Consider the following 22,916-nt stretch of genomic DNA (forward strand, 5'->3'; position numbering starts at 1 on the left):
CCTACACCATAATCTACATCCATTCTAATTGGTTCTTCTAACCTAACCGCAGGCTGAGGTTCGCTAGTACTACCATATTCATAATCAGTTTCTCCATGATGATACCAAATTTTGTAACTTCGTGTAAACCCATTCAAATATAGATGAGTCCAAACATCCCACTCTTTAATAATCTTTCTATTTTTACAATTAGAGCAAGGACATCTTAACATACCCGTTTCTGCTTCCGGTTGTCGTTGAACTAACCCCATGAATTCGGTTATACCTCGTTGGTATTCTTCCGTAAGCAATCTCGTGTTCGGATCCAAATGAGGTCGATCGATCCAAGAACGATAATAATTTGAAGAAGACATGCTTTTTTCAATCAAATTCGTGTGTAAATATAGTATGTGAGAGGATGAAGAAATGGAGTGAATGAAGAGGTTGGGGGGTGCGGGTATTTATAGATGAAATGCTGCCGACAGTACTGAGGAAATTCCGACGGAATACCGACGGCAACGGCTCTTTCCTCGGAATTTCCTCAGAATTTTTAATATCCCCAACGGCTCTCCAACGGCTATAATATATCCTCGGATATTCGTCGGTGTTTTCCGAGGAATATGCCTTCCTTGGTATTTCATCGGTATATTCCGAGGAAATTCCGAGGAAACCCAAATTTCGGGTTTTCTCGGAATTTCCTCGGAAATTCGTCGGAATATTCCGAGGATCTCATTTTCCGTCAGAATGTCCGTCAGAATTATGATGTTTTCTTGTAGTGGGTATGTATTTGTGTGTATTTTCTGTTGTTGTTTTTCTTGAGATTATTCTCCATTGCTTCACTATATTTAAAAAATTCAAACTATAAGTGGGTGTTAATCTGAAATTCGAAGTTGATTTTAATGAGTTTTATTTTAGGTGAATATTAGAATTTAGTATGATTTTTGTTAAACAATTCTAGAATCTCATCTAGAACTATGAGATTTTTATTTTTATTTTTATAACTAAGAAACTACTCTCAAACACCCTAGCATGGTTGTTCTATTACGGTCTGGTTACCCAGACCACCTCAAGTTTGAGTAATAGAATAGCCGTTTGTTGTAAAAAAAACACCCTAGTATAATAAAAGTGGATAAATAACAGTAGATTTGTTATTTTAATACAAATCATCTGAAACTCTTAGTTGAATTCATTCCCTTGGGAGAGTTTTTGAAATGCATGGAACAACCCAATTAACAACAATAAATCTGTTGACCAAAAAAACAACAATAACTCGGTCTCATCGACAAAAGAGTTTTGGAAGCCATCAACAAACATCACCAATATTTTATTTGACAGGAATCAATTCTTTCGAAGCATAATGAAATATTGCATTCCGGATTTGGCATTCGCAAGTTGCGGAAGTATATCTTGACACTTTTCCTCAATGCGCTCCATTGTCTTCTCCATTGCTTCTTTACCAAACCGCGTCTCAAGAATTCCTCCAAATGTAATTTTGTGTGAGGTTACCAAGAACTCTGGGTCCAAGGGAAGTTCTTCATTCGCATGACTAATTCTCTCAAACGCTTCTGTCGTGAAACACCCACTGTCCTCAATGACACTCTTGAATTCCGCAACATGTGCCGGATAGATTGGGAAATTGAGAGAGTCTAGCTCTTCTTGGTCAATTAGCCCCTAAGCAAAAAAATGATGCAAAATCGTCAAAAATATAAAAGATAATACTTTTGCACCGTGGTACACACTACAATTCTAGTGAAGGATCTGAGCGACAATATTTTTACCTCTTTAGCCACATCATGGAGGCAATTTCCCATGAAATCAAGAAGCATTCCTTTCATTGTTTCAGACATTTTAATTCCATCAGGTAGACATGATCCAAGAAGAAATAGCAAGCCCCCTGAGACAAGTTCTTCTCCTCTTGCTCTCAAGAAACTTCCCATGTCGATCTTGAACTGATCATGGTACGCTTCCGCGACCCCTTCCGAGAATCCAGTGCAATGAATGTCCTTGTTCCATGCTGGAGAGTTTCTATCCGCGATCCCTTTAGGAACTTGGGACAACCAATGAAGCGAATAAGAACAATGTCCCACATGGAGACTGTCTCGAGGAAGAACACGACTAAAAAAAGAACCCGGAACTCCAGCAACAAAGTATTTTTTGGTCGGAGGGAGTGTTTGAAAAAGAGTGTTGAAATCATTCTTGAAGTGATCGTTAAAGAGAACTTGGAACTCAATGTTATTGTCCGGATTTTGCTGAGATTCCTTGCGATACTTTTCTTCCACAGCATCTATTATGTTTTGTACTGCAAGAAAAGTATTAGGTCCAGTGGAACAACCGAAATCCGCTATGTTAAAGCGATTGGAAGCTGAGTTGACGTTGAGTTTGGTCGAGATAGCTTCATTGATCTTTTCCTTTGCGACTTCAAGTAACGCTCTCTACAATGATCAACCCCATCATCAATGGACAACATACTTCTTAGATTTAAAGTTTTCATGTCTCAAATTAACTTAAAGCTCAATTAAAAAGAAGAAACAAATTTAACATTAAATATATTAATAATAACCCCAAAGACAATGATAAGTTATATCAATAAAACAATGTGTTCTATATTTTCAAAGTTCATCAAATTTAATATATTTGAAACAAAAAGACTTAAACAATTTAAAACATCGTCGACATTTAATTTGATTCAAACTTCAACAATTTTAATACAGCGTTTTAGAGAATTTTTGACCGTCCGGAGTTTTTTTTTTAAAACTACTAACCTGATACGTTGAGTGCTGACTATAGCTGTTTGGACCCTTGCTTCCGGCCATCGTGTACGTAGGAGCCATCTCTCTCTATATATGTACCTTGCGAATGTGACGGTTCTTGTGAGTTAATTTGGTCAGTAATTTGCACAAGCGATGTGTTTATATATTCTCATATATTGAATATTCAGTGGATAAAATTGTTCTCAAATATTAATACAGCAACCCAAGTTGGACCGATGCTGGAAAACGACGACTTTCAACTCGAAAAGCTTTTGAATTTTCCACATTGTACAAAGGAACTTTCTACGTTTCACTTGCATATTTTCCACGCACGCTAATGTCGACGATGATATTTATAACAACCCATAATAAAGAACTAGATTTTCTTTTCGCGATACAAATCTATGTAAATAATTCATTTTTATTTTATAACAATTTTAAACTAATTCAATATAATTGATTTATCTATATTTACGAAAATGTATTCAAAATATGATTAGTTATTTTTATATTTTAAAATATTATAAAATTACACTCTTTAAAATAGAGGTTTCTAATTTTACCTCAAATTTCATATGTTTTCCAAATTAATCTTTAAATGATAATATTTTCATAAACATTTTAAGTTTATTATGAAAAAGACAAAATTAACCCTTAAAACCATTTATAAATGTTTAAAAATTATTTATAGAAATTTATAAACCCAACCCACACCCTAGGGCTGGGCAAAAAACCCGGATCCGAAAAACCGAACCGGACCCGATCCGAAAAACCGAACCAGATCCGATCCGAAAGAGTAGTATCGAACCCGAACCGAAATTGATTAAATATCCGAATGGGTTCAAAATTTTGGTATTTAGAGAACCGAAAACGAACCCGATCTGAACCGAAGTATTTCGGATACCCGATTATATCCGAAATTGATTATATACCTATATATATTAATATTTTTGGATTTAATATATATTAAGAACATCAAAATATATAAGATACTTTTAAGTTTTCCAAAATACTTATAAATATATTCAAATAGTCAAAAGTAACATGTCTAAAATAGCTAAGTATACTCAAAACACCAACAATACTTATTGATTCTCAATCCAAATATTCAAACCAAACCAATTTATATGTTAATTTTAGGTACTTTGACATATGCTATTCAAATTTATATGTAATATTTTGTTTTGTTTATAGATTTTGAGAAATTTAAAGTATATAATGAATTTTAAAAATTTTAAAATAATTTAAATGGGTTATCCGAACCCGAACCGAGCCCGCAAAGATCCGAACCGAACCCGAACCAAAATTTAGAAATACCCGAATGGAGATAGAATCTTTAAACCCGAAAACCCGAATAGACCCGAACCGAACCCGAATGCCCATCCCTAGCTGAAATTGTTTAGGGTTTAGTATATTTTATCTATTTGAATGTAATGAATGATTAATCTATATTGATATTTTTTAACTTTGATTAATATTAAGTACAGTTTTACAATTAATGTATGATTATTGTATATTTATTATGTGCATATGTACTTAGCTTACTCTTATTTAATTCATTTGAATGTATATATAATAGTATTATATTTAGATTCCATTCTTAATCATCACAAATATTTTTTTTTTGAAATTTAAATACCAATAAAATTTCCATGTTATATATAAGAGAAGGGAAATAAATATATATAATTTTAAATAATGTTAAGTAATATTTTATTTTATTGAAATAAGAATATATAAAATCTACAATATTAGATCCGTCATCTACTTTTTATTAAAATATAAAATAACAATGTCAGGATTATGATATTTTATTAGTTCATAGATATTTTTTCCAATTTTTTAGAAATTTTCAAAATTTTCAGTGTTTTAGTTTATTGATTAATATCTTTAGATAGTATAATTAATAAATTCATATCAATTTTTCTTCATATCTTACTTTTTTTCGTCGCTGAGACTATTTTCATGTTAGTATTAATAGTAAATATTATTAGAAACTTATTTTCGGGAGCATATTTTGACTTAATATGTTTTTATATATTTTATTAATATTGTTCTTCAAATATCTTTATTTATTTTAATCATGTGAGATCATCTTTAATTTTATATGTTATGTTTCTTGCTAAATATTTATAAAATTTAATTCCTAAATATTTATCGGTGAATTGGATTAAAAGATATAAGATCATTTACTTTGCTTTATTGTTTATGATTTTTTTAAGCTCGTAGATTACAATAATCTTTATGTTTGCTTCATTATAGCTAGCTATTTGATTAGTTTCTATGAAGATTTGAATTATAATTATATAAAAAATTTGTATCAAAACATAGTATAGTAGTGTTATTAAAATTGTAATTGCTGGTGAGTAAATAATACATTATTATTTTATCGATAAAAGTCGGCTTGAAACATATCAAGAAAGGGCATAATTAACTATATGTGTCCTACACAAGTGGAGTATTTTTCCCATTATTTATTTTAATAAATTTTTTGTAAACTTGTTGTAAGCCGAAATATGAACTGTCCTGGTAGATAAAACTAAATTCAACCATTATTTTATTTTGTTTTAAAATTTGTGTAACCTATTATAAAATTATAATTTATAGTTGATACAAATAGAAAATAAACAAAAAAATTATATTCTTAATTCCTGTTTACCTTATTATTAATTTTTGTAGGTATAATTTTTTTATATTGGTTTTTTTTTTTTTTTGACAACAAGACATTCACAGACTCATATTGACTCTGTAAACCAAATCTGTAACTCTGCATCCATGTGAACGACGAAAGACGGTTGTTTTCTAGCACTGTGTGCTAAGCTATCCGCTCGTAAGTTCTCCTTCCGAGGTACATGAACGATGTCTGAGTTGAGGAAACTTCTTCGTAAAAACTTGATATCTTCCGATAACTTTCAAATGCTGGCAATTCTTCTGATTCTGATATCTTGCATATTTGCATTGTTTTATCTATTCATCCATGTGCATTTTCATCATAGAGATTAGGATTTAGACATGTTTAGGTTGCATTTTGCATACATGAGTCTCTATTAGGTACTGGAGTGCCACATGGAGTTCTTAGGGACATTTGGATGCATTTGGAGCTCGAAGGAGGTGAAATAGGTGATCATTAAACGAGCAGAGCATGGGAGCGACCTCCCGGAGCGACATCACGAAGTCGCTGTGTCCCACCTCTCAGAGCGACCTTCCTAAAGCGACGCCATGAAGTCGCTCGCGTTCTCGTTACTCCGAACCGTCTTAGATGACCCTGGAGCGACCTCTCAGAGCGACCTACCAAGGTCGCTCCCGATCCAGAGCGACCCGTTGGAGCGACACACCAAAGTCGCTCGCGACCTCTCACCCGGAGACACCAAAAATCGGCCTTGGAGCGACTTCCCGGAGCGACACCTGCAAGTCGCTCCGCGTTACTTTGCTGCCGAAAATCATGATTTCCCGAGGACCTTTTTGCAATTTATTTTGGACGTTTTGCACTTGGAAAAACCTATGTTTTAAACATCTTTTGTAGCCACCAGGCAGACCATCTTTGGATCTATTGAGAAATACACAAAAACTCTCTTGAGAAGTTCATCTCTTGGATTTTGATTGTTATGTTCTTGTGTTCTTGTTGATTTCTTATCTATTTCTCTACATGATTAATCTGAAATCCAATATGGGTTTAAGAGGAATCATGGAGATTAGTGAGTAATCACCTTTTGAATTCATGGGTTAGGGAGATCAAGGGTGATTAGGTTAGTTCTAGGATGTTTTAGTGTAGATCATTCTTGTTCCTTGCTAGTAGAGTATTCATAATGCATCTTCTGAGTTGGCCACTCAAAAGTTGATCAATAGGCATTTCCCACCCAAAAGGTGTTTGATGAAATGCCTGAGACAACTCTCCTAGGCTTTTAGTATACTTTGCCAAAGACATTTGTTGTTAAAGATGCTAAGATAGCTAATAGACTTGTTAGTAATGATTGCTTTCATATTATTCAACCAAAGACATTTGATGTTTGAGATATGTTAGCAAATGAGCATTCATCTAGACATAGAGCTTGCTTAGAATTGTGTCTAGGCTTAAGGTTGATAGTTTGATTGATCATTTGCCATCCTTAGTTCGATACTTGATCACCCAAGGTCTAATCCCTATGCCCATGAGTTCTCTTTTCCCTTAGTCAAGAAGTATCATTCTGTTATTGCTTTCTAGTTTTAGTCATAGCTTAAAACCCATCTAAATCATTGGTTGCACTTAGATTAAGTGAGTACTTGCATTCTCAGTGCTTTGATATCCCTCAGAACTGGTTCGACAATCACTATACTACAACATTTGTCTTAGGAGCCTTGAAAACTCCTAACATCAAATTGGCGCCGTTGCCAAATTCTGAGTAGATTTAAACATTGAGATTTAGTCACTTGCTTGAGACTAAGTCATTTTAATTTTGTTTTGTTACTGATTCTTCTTCTTCACCTACCTTTCACTTTCAGGTGTATGAACTTGAGGAGCAGGGGTCCATCAAACCTAGTTCCAATAGTAGCAGACATCAGAGCTTTTGAGAGGGAGTGTGCTAGAGCTAGAAGAGAAGAAGAACACCAGGCCCACTTGGATATTGATATGGCAGATCCACCGCAAGGGGCAGAACACCAACCGCGGGCAGCTCGACCCATTGGCACTTACGACCGCCCCAACATACATGGTCACAGATTCGGAATCCGAGCACCAGCTGTGGCAGCCAACAACTTTGAGGTCAAGTCAGGACTCCTCAACGTGATCGAGAACAACAAGTATCATGGCTTGGCTCTGGAGGACCCATTTGATCACTTGGATAGGTTCGACAGCTACTGTGGGTTGTCAAAAACCAATGGTGTGTCCGAAGATGCCTTAAAGCTCAAGCTATTCCCTTTCTCTTTGGGGGATAAGGCACGTCAGTGGGAGAAGTCTCTACCCAGCGACTCTATCACCACTTGGGATGAGTGCAAGAGAGCATTCTTGGAGAAATTCTTCTCATCCTCAAGAACTGCTAAGCTGAGAAATGAGATCTCCAGTTTCCAACAGAAGAACTTGGAAGGATTCAGTGAAGCCTGGGAGAGATTCAAGGGCTACCAAGCTCAATGCCCACACCATGGTTTCTCTAAGGAGAGCTTGCTGAGCACATTCTACCGTGGTGCTCTTCCTAAGTACAGGGCCAGACTGGATACAGCTAGCAATGGGTTCTTCTTGGGGAGAACTGAGGAAGATGCAGAGGAGCTGGTTGACAACATGGTAAAGAGTGATGCAGTCTACAGTGGAGACCACGACAGAAGCAGTCGAACAGATGATAAGCAGACGAGGAAGGAGTTGAAAGCTCTACAGGATAAGATAGACATCCTCCTTGCTGATAAAGCCACACAAGAGCAGCTGCACTTTGTTGGTAACCCAAGCCAAGATACACCACCTGTTGTCCATGAGGTTGAGGGTTTGGAAGGTCAGGAAGAGCTGTGTTTCATCAACAACAATGGTAGCTGGTACAAAAAAGAGCCCAACTTTCAGTACAACAACTACCAACAGAAATCCTATCCCAACAACCAACAGAGTGGTTATCCGCCTCGAAACAACCAGCAAGGCAGCTATCAACCTCATCAAAACCCCTCATCTGGTTCCTCTGCTCCTCAAGAGAGCAGCACTGACACCCTGCTGAAACAAATCTTGGAGTCTCAGACTAGAAGTGAGAAGCATGTTGGTTATGAGTTGAAGAACCTTCATTCCAAGATTGATGGGAGCTACAATGAGCTCAACAACAAGTTCTCACATCTTGCTTCTACAGTCAAGAATTTAGAGAATCAGTTTGCTTCCATGAACACTCACCAGACTCGCCAGCAAGGATCTCTACCTGGAAAATCTGACCAAAACCCCAAGGAGGCCAAAGCTATCACCCTTAGGAGTGGTAAGCAGTTACCTCCTACAACCCTCACCAGGGATGCTGAGAAACTAGGTGAGGAGGTGGCCATCAACTTAGATGATGAAGTGGTGATTGTTGATGAGAAAATCAATGATGAAATCTTGGAGAAGATTGTGGAAGCCAAGGGTAAAGGAAAGGTTGGGGAAGAGAAGAAAACAGTGAAGGATGGTGAAGTTCTTGCTCCAGCAAGTGAGAATTCTTTTGTTCCTCCTCCCTATGAACCCAAACTACCATTCCCTGGTAGATTCAAGAGGCAGCTGCTAGAGAAGTACAAGGCTTTGTTTGACAAGCAAATGAGTGAAGCTCAGGTTGCAATGCCCATCATCGATGCTTTCATGTTGATTCCTCAATACAACAAGTTCCTGAAAGATGTTGTAGCTGCAAAGAAGAAGGAAATGGAAAGCATGATGATTCTTACCCATGAGTGCAGTGCCATCATCCAAAGGCTTGATGTTCCAGAGAAGTTAGAGGATCCAGGATGCTTCACACTACCTTGTGCTCTTGGACCTATGGTATTTGAGAAATGTCTCTGCGATTTGGGAGCTAGTGTCAGCGTGATGCCTTTGTCTGTTGCAAAGAAGCTTGGATTCACTCAGTACAAGAAGTGTAAACTCTCTCTGGTGTTAGCTGATCGTTCAGTGAAGTACCCTGTGGGCATCTTAGAGGACCTACCTGTGAAGATTGGAAGGTATGAGATACCTACAGATTTTGTGGTGCTTGAGATGGGTGAGGAGGCTCAGGACCCATTGATTCTTGGAAGGCCATTCTTAGCTACAGCAGGAGCAATTGTTAAGGTGAAAGAGGGCACGATTGATCTCCATTTGGGTAAAGGGCATGTTCTCCACTTTGACATCAAGGAGAAAATGAAGAAACCAACTGTGTTCGGGCAAGCCTTCTACATTGAAGAGATGGGCACTCTTACTGATGAGCACCTTGAAGAGTTACCACCTGAGGACGACGAGGAGGGAGCATCTCCCTCTACTCATTCTCCATAGAAGGTAACCCACTACTTTCCCTTGTATATACCATTTCGTTTTTGCATATTAGTTTTCTCTTTTTGGGTATCTCTCTCTCCTTGACAACACAGAGACTGTGTCATTTAAGTTTGGGGGAGGTACCAAGTATTTGATCACGTTTGCTTTGATGATTTTGAGTCTCATGCATTGCATTATACATATATATTTGCATTAAAAAAAAAAAAAATTCATTTAGTTTGCATCATTGGCATTTCTAGGAGAGTCTAGAGCATATAGGTTGCATTTACTTGCATTGGGAGCAATGATTTGAAATGCCTTGTAAAGGACATTACTTTGCACCTGAATAGCTTATGCACCTCTCAAAAACACTTGTATGCTTCGAGCCTTGAAGACTCTTCCTGAAACTTGTTGATTGCTGAAACTCAGTCTTTGAAGCCAACTACAACCTTATTTGAACTGAACGAACTTAATGCTTCTTGCTCATGGTCCCTTGTGTACTGAGTCATGGCTATACACACCTGAGTTGTCACATCCTTTATGCCAATCTTATTCTGACAAACTCTAGTGGTAGACCACTCCCAAAACCTTTCCCTCCTTTTAAGCTTTCATTGTTTGATGAGTGAGGCCTTCTTCGGAAAGTCTTACATGTGCATAATGTTGAGAGTATCGGGAACGACAATGCTTGATCTTCATTCTTGCTAGATTGGGCACTCTATTGTCTAGCTATAGGTGGGGGGGGTGAGAGTTGTGATTATGATTTGGGAGCAATGAAAAAGGAAAAGAAATAACTCTTTGTGTTTAAGTGAATTGTCTTACTGGGATAAGTAAAAAAAAAAAAACCTCTAGCTCAAGTTATGAAAAGTCTTGGCCCCCATTTAAAAAAAAAAAAAAAAAAAAAATGAAAAGAAAAGAAAAAGAAAGAAAAAGGGGGCTAGCAAAGTTGTTAGGAGCTAAGTAATGTTTTGAGGTTGTGAAAAATCCCTTGTAGATTTCAAAGAGAAGGAGTTAATGTTCTTAGGATCTTTTGGTGAGAGATGTGAGTTGGGTTTGACATTTGAGAATGATTGTGTAATTGTATGTTTGGGAAAAGGGTAGAACAATGGAGATTGAGCATTGTATGCATGAGTTGATCCCTTTCTTAGATATATTATGTGCAATGTCAAGGCTACTTGTTTCGAGAGTAAACCACCTTAAAGATTTTATGTTTCGAACCTCTTGAATCACTTGAATAAAAGCCTTCCCTTACCCAACCCAATGACTTGGACCAACTGACCATTTGCAAGAATTCACTTGATGCTATGCTTAATGAACTTGAGAGTTGGCTGATTTGCATGTGTGAATGCATGATGATGAGTGTAGGGATGAAAAGAGTTGAATAGGCCTAGAGAAGCTAGAGTATAATAAGAGAGGATGTACTAATGCTGAATTTAGATGTTGATTTGAGTGCTTTATGTGTTTCTTTTGGCTATGAGCTCTCACCTTCAAACCTCTCTCCCTATGAGTTCTAGAAAGTTCACTTGTGGACAAGTAAAAGAACAAGTTTGGGGGAGTTGATATCTTGCATATTTGCATTGTTTTATCTATTCATCCATGTGCATTTTCATCATAGAGATTAGGATTTAGACATGTTTAGGTTGCATTTTGCATACATGAGTCTCTATTAGGTACTGGAGTGCCACATGGAGTTCTTAGGGACATTTGGATGCATTTGGAGCTCGAAGGAGGTGAAATAGGTGATCATTAAACGAGCAGAGCATGGGAGCGACCTCCCGGAGCGACATCACGAAGTCGCTGTGTCCCACCTCTCAGAGCGACCTTCCTAAAGCGACGCCATGAAGTCGCTCGCGTTCTCGTTACTCCGAACTGTCTTAGATGACCCTGGAGCGACCTCTCAGAGCGACCTACCAAGGTCGCTCCTGATCCAGAGCGACCCGTTGGAGCGACACACCAAAGTCGCTCGCGACCTCTCACCCGGAGACACCAAAAATCGGCCTTGGAGCGACTTCCCGGAGCGACACCTGCAAGTCGCTCCGCGTTACTTTGCTGCCGAAAATCATGATTTCCCGAGGACCTTTTTGCAATTTATTTTGGACGTTTTGCACTTGGAAACACCTATGTTTTAAACATCTTTTGTAGCCACCAGGCAGACCATCTTTGGATCTATTGAGAAATACACAAAAACTCTCTTGAGAAGTTCATCTCTTGGATTTTGATTGTTATGTTCTTGTGTTCTTGTTGATTTCTTATCTATTTCTCTACATGATTAATCTGAAATCCAATATGGGTTTAAGAGGAATCATGGAGATTAGTGAGTAATCACCTTTTGAATTCATGGGTTAGGGAGATCAAGGGTGATTAGGTTAGTTCTAGGATGTTTTAGTGTAGATCATTCTTGTTCCTTGCTAGTAGAGTATTCATAATGCATCTTCTGAGTTGGCCACTCAAAAGTTGATCAATAGGCATTTCCCACCCAAAAGGTGTTTGATGAAATGCCTGAGACAACTCTCCTAGGCTTTTAGTATACTTTGCCAAAGACATTTGTTGTTAAAGATGCTAAGATAGCTAATAGACTTGTTCGTAATGATTGCTTTCATATTATTCAACCAAAGACATTTGATGTTTGAGATATGTTAGCAAATGAGCATTCATCTAGACATAGAGCTTGCTTAGAATTGTGTCTAGGCTTAAGGTTGATAGTTTGATTGATCATTTGCCATCCTTAGTTCGATACTTGATCACCCAAGGTCTAATCCCTATGCCCATGAGTTCTCTTTTCCCTTAGTCAAGAAGTATCATTCTGTTATTGCTTTCTAGTTTTAGTCATAGCTTAAAACCCATCTAAATCATTGGTTGCACTTAGATTAAGTGAGTACTTGCATTCTCAGTGCTTTGATATCCCTCAGAACTGGTTCGACAATCACTATACTACAACATTTGTCTTAGGAGCCTTGAAAACTCCTAACATCAGATTCCGAAACCATCTTCACCAATTGAGAACAATCCGTTGCAAACGTAACTTGAAACTGTCTTAAATTCTTCATACATTCCATTGCCCAAATTAAAGCCTCCACTTCCGAATGAAGAGGTGAAAGACATACCCTCTTTTTACATTAGTTAACTGTTTTATTTTGATGTGACCGCTATTTGTATGTCTTGGCGTACTTTAGTACATAATTTTAATTAATTTGTTTCACATTAATTTTTGAAATAGTTCTCATATATATATATCAAGTTAATTCCTTTTTATTTTATCTCTTTTTATTAACTTATTATTAGTTTATTTTAATAAAATTTTCTTTTATTTTTTTTTAAGATTTAAAAATATGTAACCCTGATATGCTTATTGGGAGATATATTATTTTATTAATTTAATATAAAATATTAGATGAAATTAAAATATATACATTTAAAAATGAAATAAATAATAAGTGATTTTTATCTCGTAACAGTTTGATGTAATTTATAAGACGCATTTACTTATATTCTTAATTAATAATAAAATAATAATATTTCATGTTGAGTAAAATAAAAGCAAAAATGAAAAATACAAAATAGTATGATAGTATGATATACTTATTTTAACTATAACTTAAAACTAATTAATAATACCAATATACCTACAATTAAATGAAAGTATTAAAATATATTATTTTAGTATTTGGTGATGAATTGTGATAAAGGTTAAATCAAATTTAGTATAATATTACTCATAAAACACCAAATTTGGTGGGAATGTCTCATTTTTTAATGTTTTATTGCAGATGAAATTATACTAAATTTGATGTTTTGGTGTTTCCATGAAATTGGCCTTGGCAAAAGTTTTTTTTATTACTTTTATATATCTTAAAAGACTTAATTTACATTAAAACTGATAAATTTGTATTTTAAATACATGGTATATTGATAAATGTTTATGTTAAAGTCATTAGAAGTGATAAAAGTTAAATTTGTACTAATATAAGTATTTTGATCTACACAAGACAAAATAGTGACATCTAAATTTGTTTGAAAATTTCAAAATAGCAAAGCGATTATGCAGTGACGAATTAGTGGAAGCAAATTGGGAGGTTCTGGTGGTTTAGTTGGATCATGGTTAGGTCAATTAATTAATGATGTGAATTTGCTGCCTATCAATTACATCAATCGGAGGTTAGTTAATATTCACACTAAAAGGAAATCATGGGATGTAATTCAGTAACTTCCACCATCTATTTATCTCTATATATGTTAAACAAACAATGTTCTGAACCAATATTTTTTCTTCATCAATCATTGTATGCGTTGTCATTTCAATCCAAATTCTAGTTTGATTATCTGATGATGAGAATAAAATATGCAATGAGTGCACTAGGAAGCAAGTGCAAAGATGTTATACTACATCTTTGGAAAACACACAAACAAAATAATATAAGTGAAAAATTGCAAGATCGACTCAAAAATGTTCCTTCAGATCAATGGGAGAAAATTTCGTTCACATAAGATTTGCTAAAAATGGAATATGTGAGGTTTCAAATGCAAATTTTTAATATGTGAGGTTTCAGAAAATGTAAAAGCGGAATACAAAGAACAAAAAAAAAAACCTGCTATGCCTCACTTATGTGGAAAATATATTTTCAAGGAGAATAAGTGAGATTGTAAGTAACATGTAATTACGATATAAAACTAGTTTATTATACTGATAATGTATATTTTTTTATTCTTGTTTTGTGAAGAAAATAAAGACAGGAAAAACCACTATGCCAAACAGAGTTTTTCACTGAGATTTGCACGAAACTTAATGGCAGCTTTGCATGAGAGGATGCACAAATACGAGCAGTTAGTCTTGCACCATTCATTTTTTTTCTTAGTCGATTAGTTTGGCACCTATTTATGCTTTTTCTAGGAAGCACTTACAACTTTTCTAAGTTAAAAAATCCGCACGCGCGACACAACAATGTTACAATTAACTTGGATGATAAACTTGTTCAAGTTTTTGGTCCACAGCGTTCAGGAGGAGAACATCATCAAAATTAGTGAGATGCTCAACCACAACTAGACTAGAGATAGAAAATTCTGAAATGGTAGTTAAGTTGAAGACACAAATTAAAGAACTATTATTAATTAATAATTTTATAATTATTATTTAGTAAACAATTTTAGTTTCGTTGTTTTTATTTAAAATTATTAAAGTATAACAATGTTTTTCTGATATTTTAACATGCGTTTAAAAGTAACATAAATTAGAATTAATTCATTATAATTATATAATAAAATATTATAATATTAACAAAAATAGTATCTTTATTATTTTATAACTGATACATATATTAATAACACTTATGTAAACTGACATAGATGTGAATACATGATCTCTCTTCACGTCTGTGTATTCTTCAGACATAGCTTTCTTCAGAATTTTGAGAAGTGTTATGCGGCAGCTGTTGTGGATCTTCTTGACCTTGACCTGAGGTTTGAAACCCTCTTAGTATAAACCCTTAGGTAGCATTGAAACCATATCTACAAAAGAGAAAAGAAATTGATTTAAGTCAAAAGAAACAAACTTAAGAGTGAAACAAAAACTAACAGAAGACAGATAAAAAAACAAATCAATAAACATTCACAAACACAAACACTTTCAATTTTGTTCGCTTCCGAAATTCAATTAATAACGCTTTGAAAATTATGTTCATAATAACATATATGTTAGGGAAAAATACTCCGGTATCATTTCCTCCAGCCTCCGGGCAGGACCCAGGTCTCTGAGTCCCCGATAAAGGAACGCTCCAGGTCCCCGTTAAAAGGAACCCTTGGACCAGTCCCAGGGACCGACCTTCCTTCCAAAAAATGGAAGATTTCCGATAAGGAGAACCTTTCATATTTCCGAATATGGAATAGTTTAGCCTAAATCAAACCGACTTCAAGGCGACTATATAAGGGCTCCTAAGTCCCAAAAGCAAGGGATCGACTTCTCCAAGGCTTAGAGACTAGGGTTAGAGAACTAGAATTAGGGTTCTTACCTAATACTTTGAAACCTTGTTTACTCTCGCTTGTTCTACCTAATAAAACGTTTCTTTAAGCCTATCTTCTTATTACTTTACCCAAATCCTCACGAAACATACAATCCTACTCAAAACACATACGATTCTCTAGCTTATCCATCGTTCCGTGGTACTCTAAAAGAGCCTACACAAAAATCCCCTAACAGTTTGGCGCTAGAAAGAGGGGAGTAATCAAACTACGTGACGATGACGGTGGACGAGCATAACGAGCCATCCGATGATGCTCAAAGGGTAGCTGAACTCTAGAAGCAAGCTGACGGCATCCAGAGCCAAATAACCGAGATGAATCGAACTCGGGAAGCAACCGGGGAAAACCCCAACCTCTCTTCAGAAGTCCAGAGTCCGAAGGAGAAACTTGACGAACATTCCAAACAGCTGGAGAAGGTGCCGAGAAGCTCAGCCAGTTGCAGTCGGAGAATACGGTCCTCCGGGATCAAAACCAAGCCCGCAGTAGGCCAGGCAACAAGAAGCGTCGTTTCAACACCCAGGTTCGTCCTTCGAGATTACATAGCCCGCTACAACCAAGAAAAGGTGGCAGTTCCCGAGTGCAGCATTCCTACCGCGATCTCTGCCTTCAAAAGGGGCCTGCTTCCAGACGGGGGCCTCTACAAAGAACTAACCATGTATCCCTGCAAGACCATGGAAGACGTGTTATCCCGGGCCTGGGCGCAAGTGAAGTGGGAAGAAGACGTCGCTAGCCGCTCTAAGGCCGAGCCGAAGCAGAACCAAAAGTCGGCTCGATCGTATCATGGAAATCGGGATGAAAGATCCTCCCAAAGAGCGACCAAGGACTCCGGGAACAGAAACCTGGGCAGGTTCCAGTACCGACCCCTGGAAAAGGAAGAAGGAATGTCGGTATCCACTTGGCCCGACATCTCCCATCTCTCGATATCCACATCGGAGCTAGTCAATGTCTTGAGGCAGATGGGCCAACAGGTCAAGTGGCCTCAAAAGATGAACACCTGACTCGTTCCGGAACCCTGGCCTCTGGTGCGACTTCCATCGCGACAACGGTCACAAAACTGAAGACTGCGTCGCTCTAAGGATCGAGGTCAATGAACTACTCCAAAAGGGGCATCTCTGGGAATTCCTCTCAGAAAAAGCCAAGAACCATCTAAATAAAGAGGTGCCGGCGAAATCCTCTGGAGCTATACCCGCCTCACCACCTCGCCAGGACCGAGTGATCCATGTCATATCCGGAGGTTCGGAGATAAGCTGTGTGAGTCATGCAGCTGCCAAGAAAAGCACCTGCAACACCAAGCACGGCCTGGAGACGACCAAACCAAAGCACTTGCTCCTAGGTACCGGCGAAATAAGCTTCACGGCTAAGGAGCAAGAGAAGATCTTGGCTCCCCACCACGATGCCTTGGTCATCTCGCTCACCGTAGCAAACTGCTTGGTAAAAATAATACTAGTGGACAATGGTAGCTCCAGCAACATCATCTTCCAGACTGCTTACCAGGACCTAGGGCTGGAGGAGAGCACCCTGACGCGCAAAATAACTCCACTCATCGGATTCAGCGGCAAAGTTAAGCAAACAGCTGGAGAGGTCACTCTCCCAGTGTACGCTGAAGGGATCAACATGTCTACCAAGTTCCTGGTCGTCGACAGTCAATAAGCATACAACATGATCCTAGGAAGACCCTGGATTCACGACATGGGAGCAGTCCCTTCAACCCTTCATCAAATGGTGAAATTCCTTACACCCTGGGGCATCTGAATAATAAAAGGAGATCAGGAGAATTCTCGATCCTGCTACCAGACCACCTTAAAGGGAAAGACCAAGGTCTTATAGCAATTACATAAGAGACCTCAGGTCCCGCAAACCCAAGGACCAGAGGTCAAGAGGTCTGGCGAATGGCGATCGGTTCAGAGGAAGCGGACCCCGAATCACGTGAGGGACCACCTAAGGACCAGTATCGACCGCTTCGCATGGTCTCACTCAAGGTCTTCCAAAGCGGTACCTGTTCAGAAGACAGGGACCTCGCAAGATCCTCATCCTCCACCCCGCATGGATCTCGCCAGCTACCAACCGATGGTCTCGCAACAAAAGAAGCGGGGCATAAGCAACGTGAGGAGACCTCCTATGAAATCATATCGGACGGATCTGGGGCAGAGGGTACCCTGCCAACGGAGAACAAAGATACCTAGCCAAGCCAGAGTTCTTCAAACCTAGTCGCTCCGTTGGATGAATGCGACTACCCATCTCATGACCGTGCTGAGAACCTTCATCACCAGGAAACACTGGCCGCGAATCCCCAATAGCAAGAGAATCTACAGAAGCTGGGGCACGAGACAAATCTCGGTCACGGTCCCCATACCCAAGGGAGAAGCAGTACCCAGAGGACTGGTCCCGACCATGGAGTACCGCCAGGGACCGCAGCAAGAAAGAGGAATCCTCCAGCAGGGGCACTTATCCAAATAGCAAAACAGAGCCTATGGGCTACATAAGAAAGGTAAAACATGGCCTAACCACCGGGGTACCTCGCAAGCTGATGTCTTGTACGGTCTCCGGACCAGGATTTTTATTACTTATTATTTAAGCATTATGTTTTCCTACTCCTATGCACGCTGAAACGTCTCCGAACAAAGCTTATGCAATAAAATAGTTTCGACTATAAAAGAATAGTAGGAATATCATAATACTTAAAGGGGCAAACGAGCTGGATCAGGTCCAAGCGACCTCCAATCCTGGCCAACCCTCAATGAAAAAGTGGTGCAACCACAAAACGGGTATGAGACATAAGGCAGGAATGGGTCTGCGCAAGCCCGAGTATACCGTCAAAACTACCTAAAACCCCTGTATAGCCTCAGGCACATCGGGGTCCCAAACTAAAATAAATACCCAAACGTGAAAAGTACCTGTATTAAACGCTACGTGCTAAATAATACAGGGGACACAAGGTATAATTGCAAAAGTACTGCGATAGTAAGGAGCAAAAGTGCAAAAGTCCGGGAGAACCCTATAATATCCTGCTTCTCCAGACGTGGAAAGCAGCGTAAGCCTGGCACTTGGGTTTTCACCCATACCAGCACCCTCTAAGTCTGATAGTGGCTTCATGCAGAAGCAGCGTGCATCACGGGAACTCGATAGTGGCCAGCTTCCGAGCGGCAGAATACGAAATCCCAACAGGTACCGATAGTGGCCTCGCCTAGGATGGCAGAATACGGTCCTTTAAAACTAATATTCCGGGTTCTGAGAAAGAACTCCGGGCTCAGAAAGGCCTCAAGGTCAATAACCCATCAGTTCCCCAAGCGATCCTAGGGTCCAAGGCATAGGGAACCAGCCAAGAATCTAAAAGACCGAGGGTTCCAGGGAATCCCAGCACCTAAAGCCCACGCGGCTCGGATCTTGCAAGAAGATACTCGAAGAGTTTTCTCCACACCAACGCTTAGATTTCTCGCGCAGTATTCATCAGCTCTCTAATTCATCTCCGTGAATCAAGCTTTGAAACCCCGAGATCATTCCGCAACCTGCAAAGAAGGGGCAATCACAGAAGAAAGCCAAAACTCCGGGCTTAAAGGACGAAAGGTCCATCAAGAATAGAGGTCAAGGTCGACAACAAGCAAGTGAGAGATGCAAAAATCCAAAAGCATTCTTAAGCAGCCACAGCAGGGCCATTGTTTAAACACAACAAAACAAAAAGGCACAGGGGCCTGATTCAAAGTCTTAAACCCTCACCGAGGGCAGTTACAAAATAAAAAGAGACCCTTTCATGGGGTCAAGAGTTCAGAGGATAGAGATTGGAATCAGCTGGCAGGAGGGTCATCAGCAGCGGGCTCCGGCGTCTTCTCCGCCTCCATGTCGCCAGGGACCTGCGGTTCACCCTCAAAGGAAGGAGTGGGGAGTCCTAGAAGCTCGGCCTCAGTGATCTTCACCATTTTGTACTGCTCCAGGACGTTCACAGGATCCCAACTGTCGGTCTGGCCATTAAGCCACTCCCGCATCAGCTTCCATCGAGCCATGACCTTGGCACCATTCACCGCCATCGCCTTCTCTGCCTCAAAGGTCTCCGCAGTATCCTTCAGATCGTTCAGCTCCTCTTCCCTGTTCTTTAGCTGACCCCTCAGAGAGACATTCTCCGTTGCTGCCAGTTCTCTTTGCTTCCTCCTGGTTCCTCGCCTTGAGCCTCAAAGCCTTAATCTCCTTATCCTTGGCTAGAGCAACATCCTTTTCCTCGCGCAGATGGGAGGCCAGAGCATCCATCTCGGCTTTCGTCGAAGCCGCACCTACCATCCTCTCCCCAAGATGGAACAATTGAGACGCCACCTGCCCATGAGATCTAATCAATAAACATAACCAAAAAAAAAAAGTCATATGGAGCATTACCTGAAGCAAGTCACCCTGAAGCGACTGAATGGCCACGGAGGAATCTTCCTCTGACGTCAAGAGCACTGGAGTCGAAGGAAATACCTTTGTGTTAAGGTTGGTAAGCACTGTGGTCCAATCATAAGAGGCAGAAGGAGAAGAGCCCGAAGCCTTGGATTTCTTTTTAGAAGAGGAAGGAGCAGTAGCAGCAACCGTCATACGTTTGCTGCTCCTGAGAAACTGAACCTCATCGTCATCGACAGAGGCAGCTCGCTTAGGAGCGGACTTTCACGCAGACAACACCTCAAGAGCCTTCTTGTATTCCGCTAACGCCTCGTCACCTTTGGATCCCGACATCTCACCTAAAATGCAAAAGCAAATCCAGTCAATGACTATAAGGGAAAAATGAAAGAGAATGAAAGGCTTACCCTAGATGCTGCAACGCTTTAACGCCGCCTTGCTTTCGAGAAAAGGAATCTAGCGTCGCTCGATAGGAAGCCTCAACACCCGCTCTATGGTCTCCCTCCCGGAAGAGTAGTCCACACGAGGCAAATCTGCAGCAAGAAAACAAGAGACTATCAATACCTTCTTCGCCTAAAGGACCTTCGTGACTCCTACAGCTAGCCTACCCTCTAGTTGCCATATAGGTAAAAATCATGGAAGTCGCATGAAGGCAAACTTCTCAGTCCAGTTTCCAGCAAAAGCTGGAAGACGCTTCCTCTCTCTCTTAGGAACTTCCCTAACAGGAGGATCCTTGCCCCGAGGACGAAGATAGTACCTCCATTCTGCGCCGCTTAAAGGAGAAACAGAATAAGAGCACAAAACCGCAGCCACCCCGATTACGAGCCCTTGGAGATCACCCAAATTTTGCAAGGCTATCAAAGTTCTCCAAGCCGGAGGGTTCAATTGACCTGGGGAAATCTCCAAGGTTTCCGATATCTTGGCCACCAAAGAAGGGACTCGATCCCTGAAACCTGACTCGAAGTAACCCTCGTATACAGGAACTTCATCCACGCCAAAATCCGAGACCCTATCTTCTGGACCTGGCACTCGGATGATGACGTCAGCAGGGAGATTATACTTCATCCTCCAGTCTGAATCCTCCTCAACCCCTATTACCGAAGGAGGGCCTATCGGAGGGTACCGGTTTCCCTCCACGACGGGCAAATTATTCCGGGCAACAATAGCTTTAGGATCTTCCACCTCAGCAGTTAAATCCATAGAAGAGTCAGAAGAGTCCATGGACACTGACGGAGCAACCACGTCCTTCACCTTGCTAGATCTAACTCTACTACCTATGGAAGAAGAATCTGGGGAGAGACCCGACTCAGCCTTCATCTCAGAAACAGAAAGGATTGGAAGGAAGGGCCTAAAAGCAAGCGTAAGAGGAGAAAGAAAATGTTACCTGTGGAATGAAGACCCGAACTGAGATGTGGAGATCGCGAGAAATTTTCGTAGCAAGAGAAAAGGAAACTGAAAATGTCTGGCGGCAAAAACGGAGAGATAGAACCGAAAACCCTAAACACGCCTTACACGCGTCGAAAAGAGAATCCATGCGGGAAAGCGAATCTGGAGGTATTGGAGGTCCTTTCCTCTTCCTACCCAGTCTCAGGGACCCGAGGAACTAATGGAACTCTGAGGACCACCCTACCAGCATTACTTCTCCGGCCCAAGGGATTCCAGCGCATATTGAAGACTTTGGTTTTCTCTAACAAGAACTCTCTCCAGCCTCGTCATCTCCAGAAAATTCAAGACGCTACTATTAGGCTCCGGCCAAATAAGGAGGAACCAATCCTTACCTGGGTTCAGAATGAGGTCCGGCTTGAGTGGAACCCAGGACAGCGAGACCGATGGAGCAGAGTCCTGCCTAAAGGGGAGCCTGCTGAGAATGAGCAACCCCGGTTGACTTGAGTGCACAGGTTATTCCCAGAGTTCGATGACGAAATCGAGCAATAAGGGGCAAACTGTTAGGGAAAAATACCCCGGTATCATTTCCTCCAGACTTCGGGCAGGACCCAGGTCCCCGGGTCCCCGATAAAGGAATGCTCCAGGTCCCCGCTAAAAGGAACCCTGGGACCAGTCCCAGGGACCGACCTCCATTCCAAGAAATGGAAGATTTCCGATAAGGAGAACCTTCCATATTTCCGAATATGGAAGAGTTCAACCTAAATCAAACCGACTTCAAGGCGACTATATAAGGGCTCCTAAGTCCCAAAAGCAAGGGATCGACTTCTCCAAGGCTTATAGACTAGGGTTAGACAGCTAGAATTAGGGTTCTTACCTAATACTTTGTAACCTTGTTTACTCTCGCTTGTTCTACCTAATAAAACGTTTCTTTAAGCCTATCTTCTTATTACTTTATCCAAATCCTCACGAAACATACAATCCTACTCAAAACACATACGATTCTCTAGCTTATCCATCATTCTGTGGTACTCTAAAAGAGTTTACACAAAAATCCCCTAACAATATACATCCTTAAACAAGATTTCAAACAAATGTACACATAAATGACATTTTTCCTACAAAATTTGAATTAAGATAAATCAAAAATCAAACAAATCCAGAAGTGAAAAACACACACTTTCATTTTGATCATAAAAAGGAATGAAATCAAACTAAAATTACAACAACTCAACACCCTGATTCCTTCATTCAGTTAAAAAGTTACAAACACATATTGAATGAAATCAAACTAAAAAAGTTGAAAACCCGATTACTTCATTCTATTAACGAAATCAGTTAACAAATAGAACAACATAACTATTAATCCTAAGAAAGGAACACACAAAGAGATAGTCGATCAAATTGGAAGGAGAAAGTTTTGACTTTACCTTTCGTGCTAGAGATGTTGGAGAAAGACAAAGGGGTTCTGCTGGAAGAGAGATTCGATTTCCCGGTGGCTGGTCTTGCCGTTGATTTCACCAAGAGAA

The 22,916-nt window shown here is 39.7% G+C and overlaps 2 protein-coding genes and 1 non-coding gene across 3 annotated transcripts; 1 reads left to right on the top strand and 2 right to left on the bottom strand.

Moving 5' to 3' along the window:
* Positions 1-1,142: 1,142 nt before the first annotated feature.
* On the bottom strand, positions 1,143-2,917 carry LOC106411968 (farnesoic acid carboxyl-O-methyltransferase). Its single transcript, XM_013852837.3, has 3 exons — positions 2,742-2,917; positions 1,758-2,411; positions 1,143-1,650 (listed from the first exon to the last, which is right to left on the bottom strand). Exons 1-3 carry the CDS (start codon positions 2,808-2,810, stop codon positions 1,318-1,320), a joined length of 1,056 nt encoding a protein of 351 aa, XP_013708291.1. The 5' UTR covers positions 2,811-2,917; the 3' UTR covers positions 1,143-1,317.
* Positions 2,918-7,743: 4,826 nt separating this feature from the next.
* LOC125590797 lies at positions 7,744-7,850 on the bottom strand. Its single transcript, XR_007326799.1, has one exon. It is a non-coding gene; the product is annotated as a small nucleolar RNA R71 (small nucleolar RNA).
* Positions 7,851-15,956: 8,106 nt separating this feature from the next.
* Positions 15,957-17,292, top strand: LOC106412593. The gene is made up of 2 exons (XM_013853514.2): positions 15,957-16,610; positions 16,747-17,292. Exons 1-2 carry the CDS (start codon positions 15,957-15,959, stop codon positions 17,290-17,292), a joined length of 1,200 nt encoding a protein of 399 aa, XP_013708968.2.
* The last annotated feature ends 5,624 nt before the right edge of the window (positions 17,293-22,916 follow it).

This window comes from Brassica napus, chromosome C7, assembly GCF_020379485.1.
Source record: "Brassica napus cultivar Da-Ae chromosome C7, Da-Ae, whole genome shotgun sequence".
NCBI lineage: Eukaryota > Viridiplantae > Streptophyta > Magnoliopsida > Brassicales > Brassicaceae > Brassica > Brassica napus.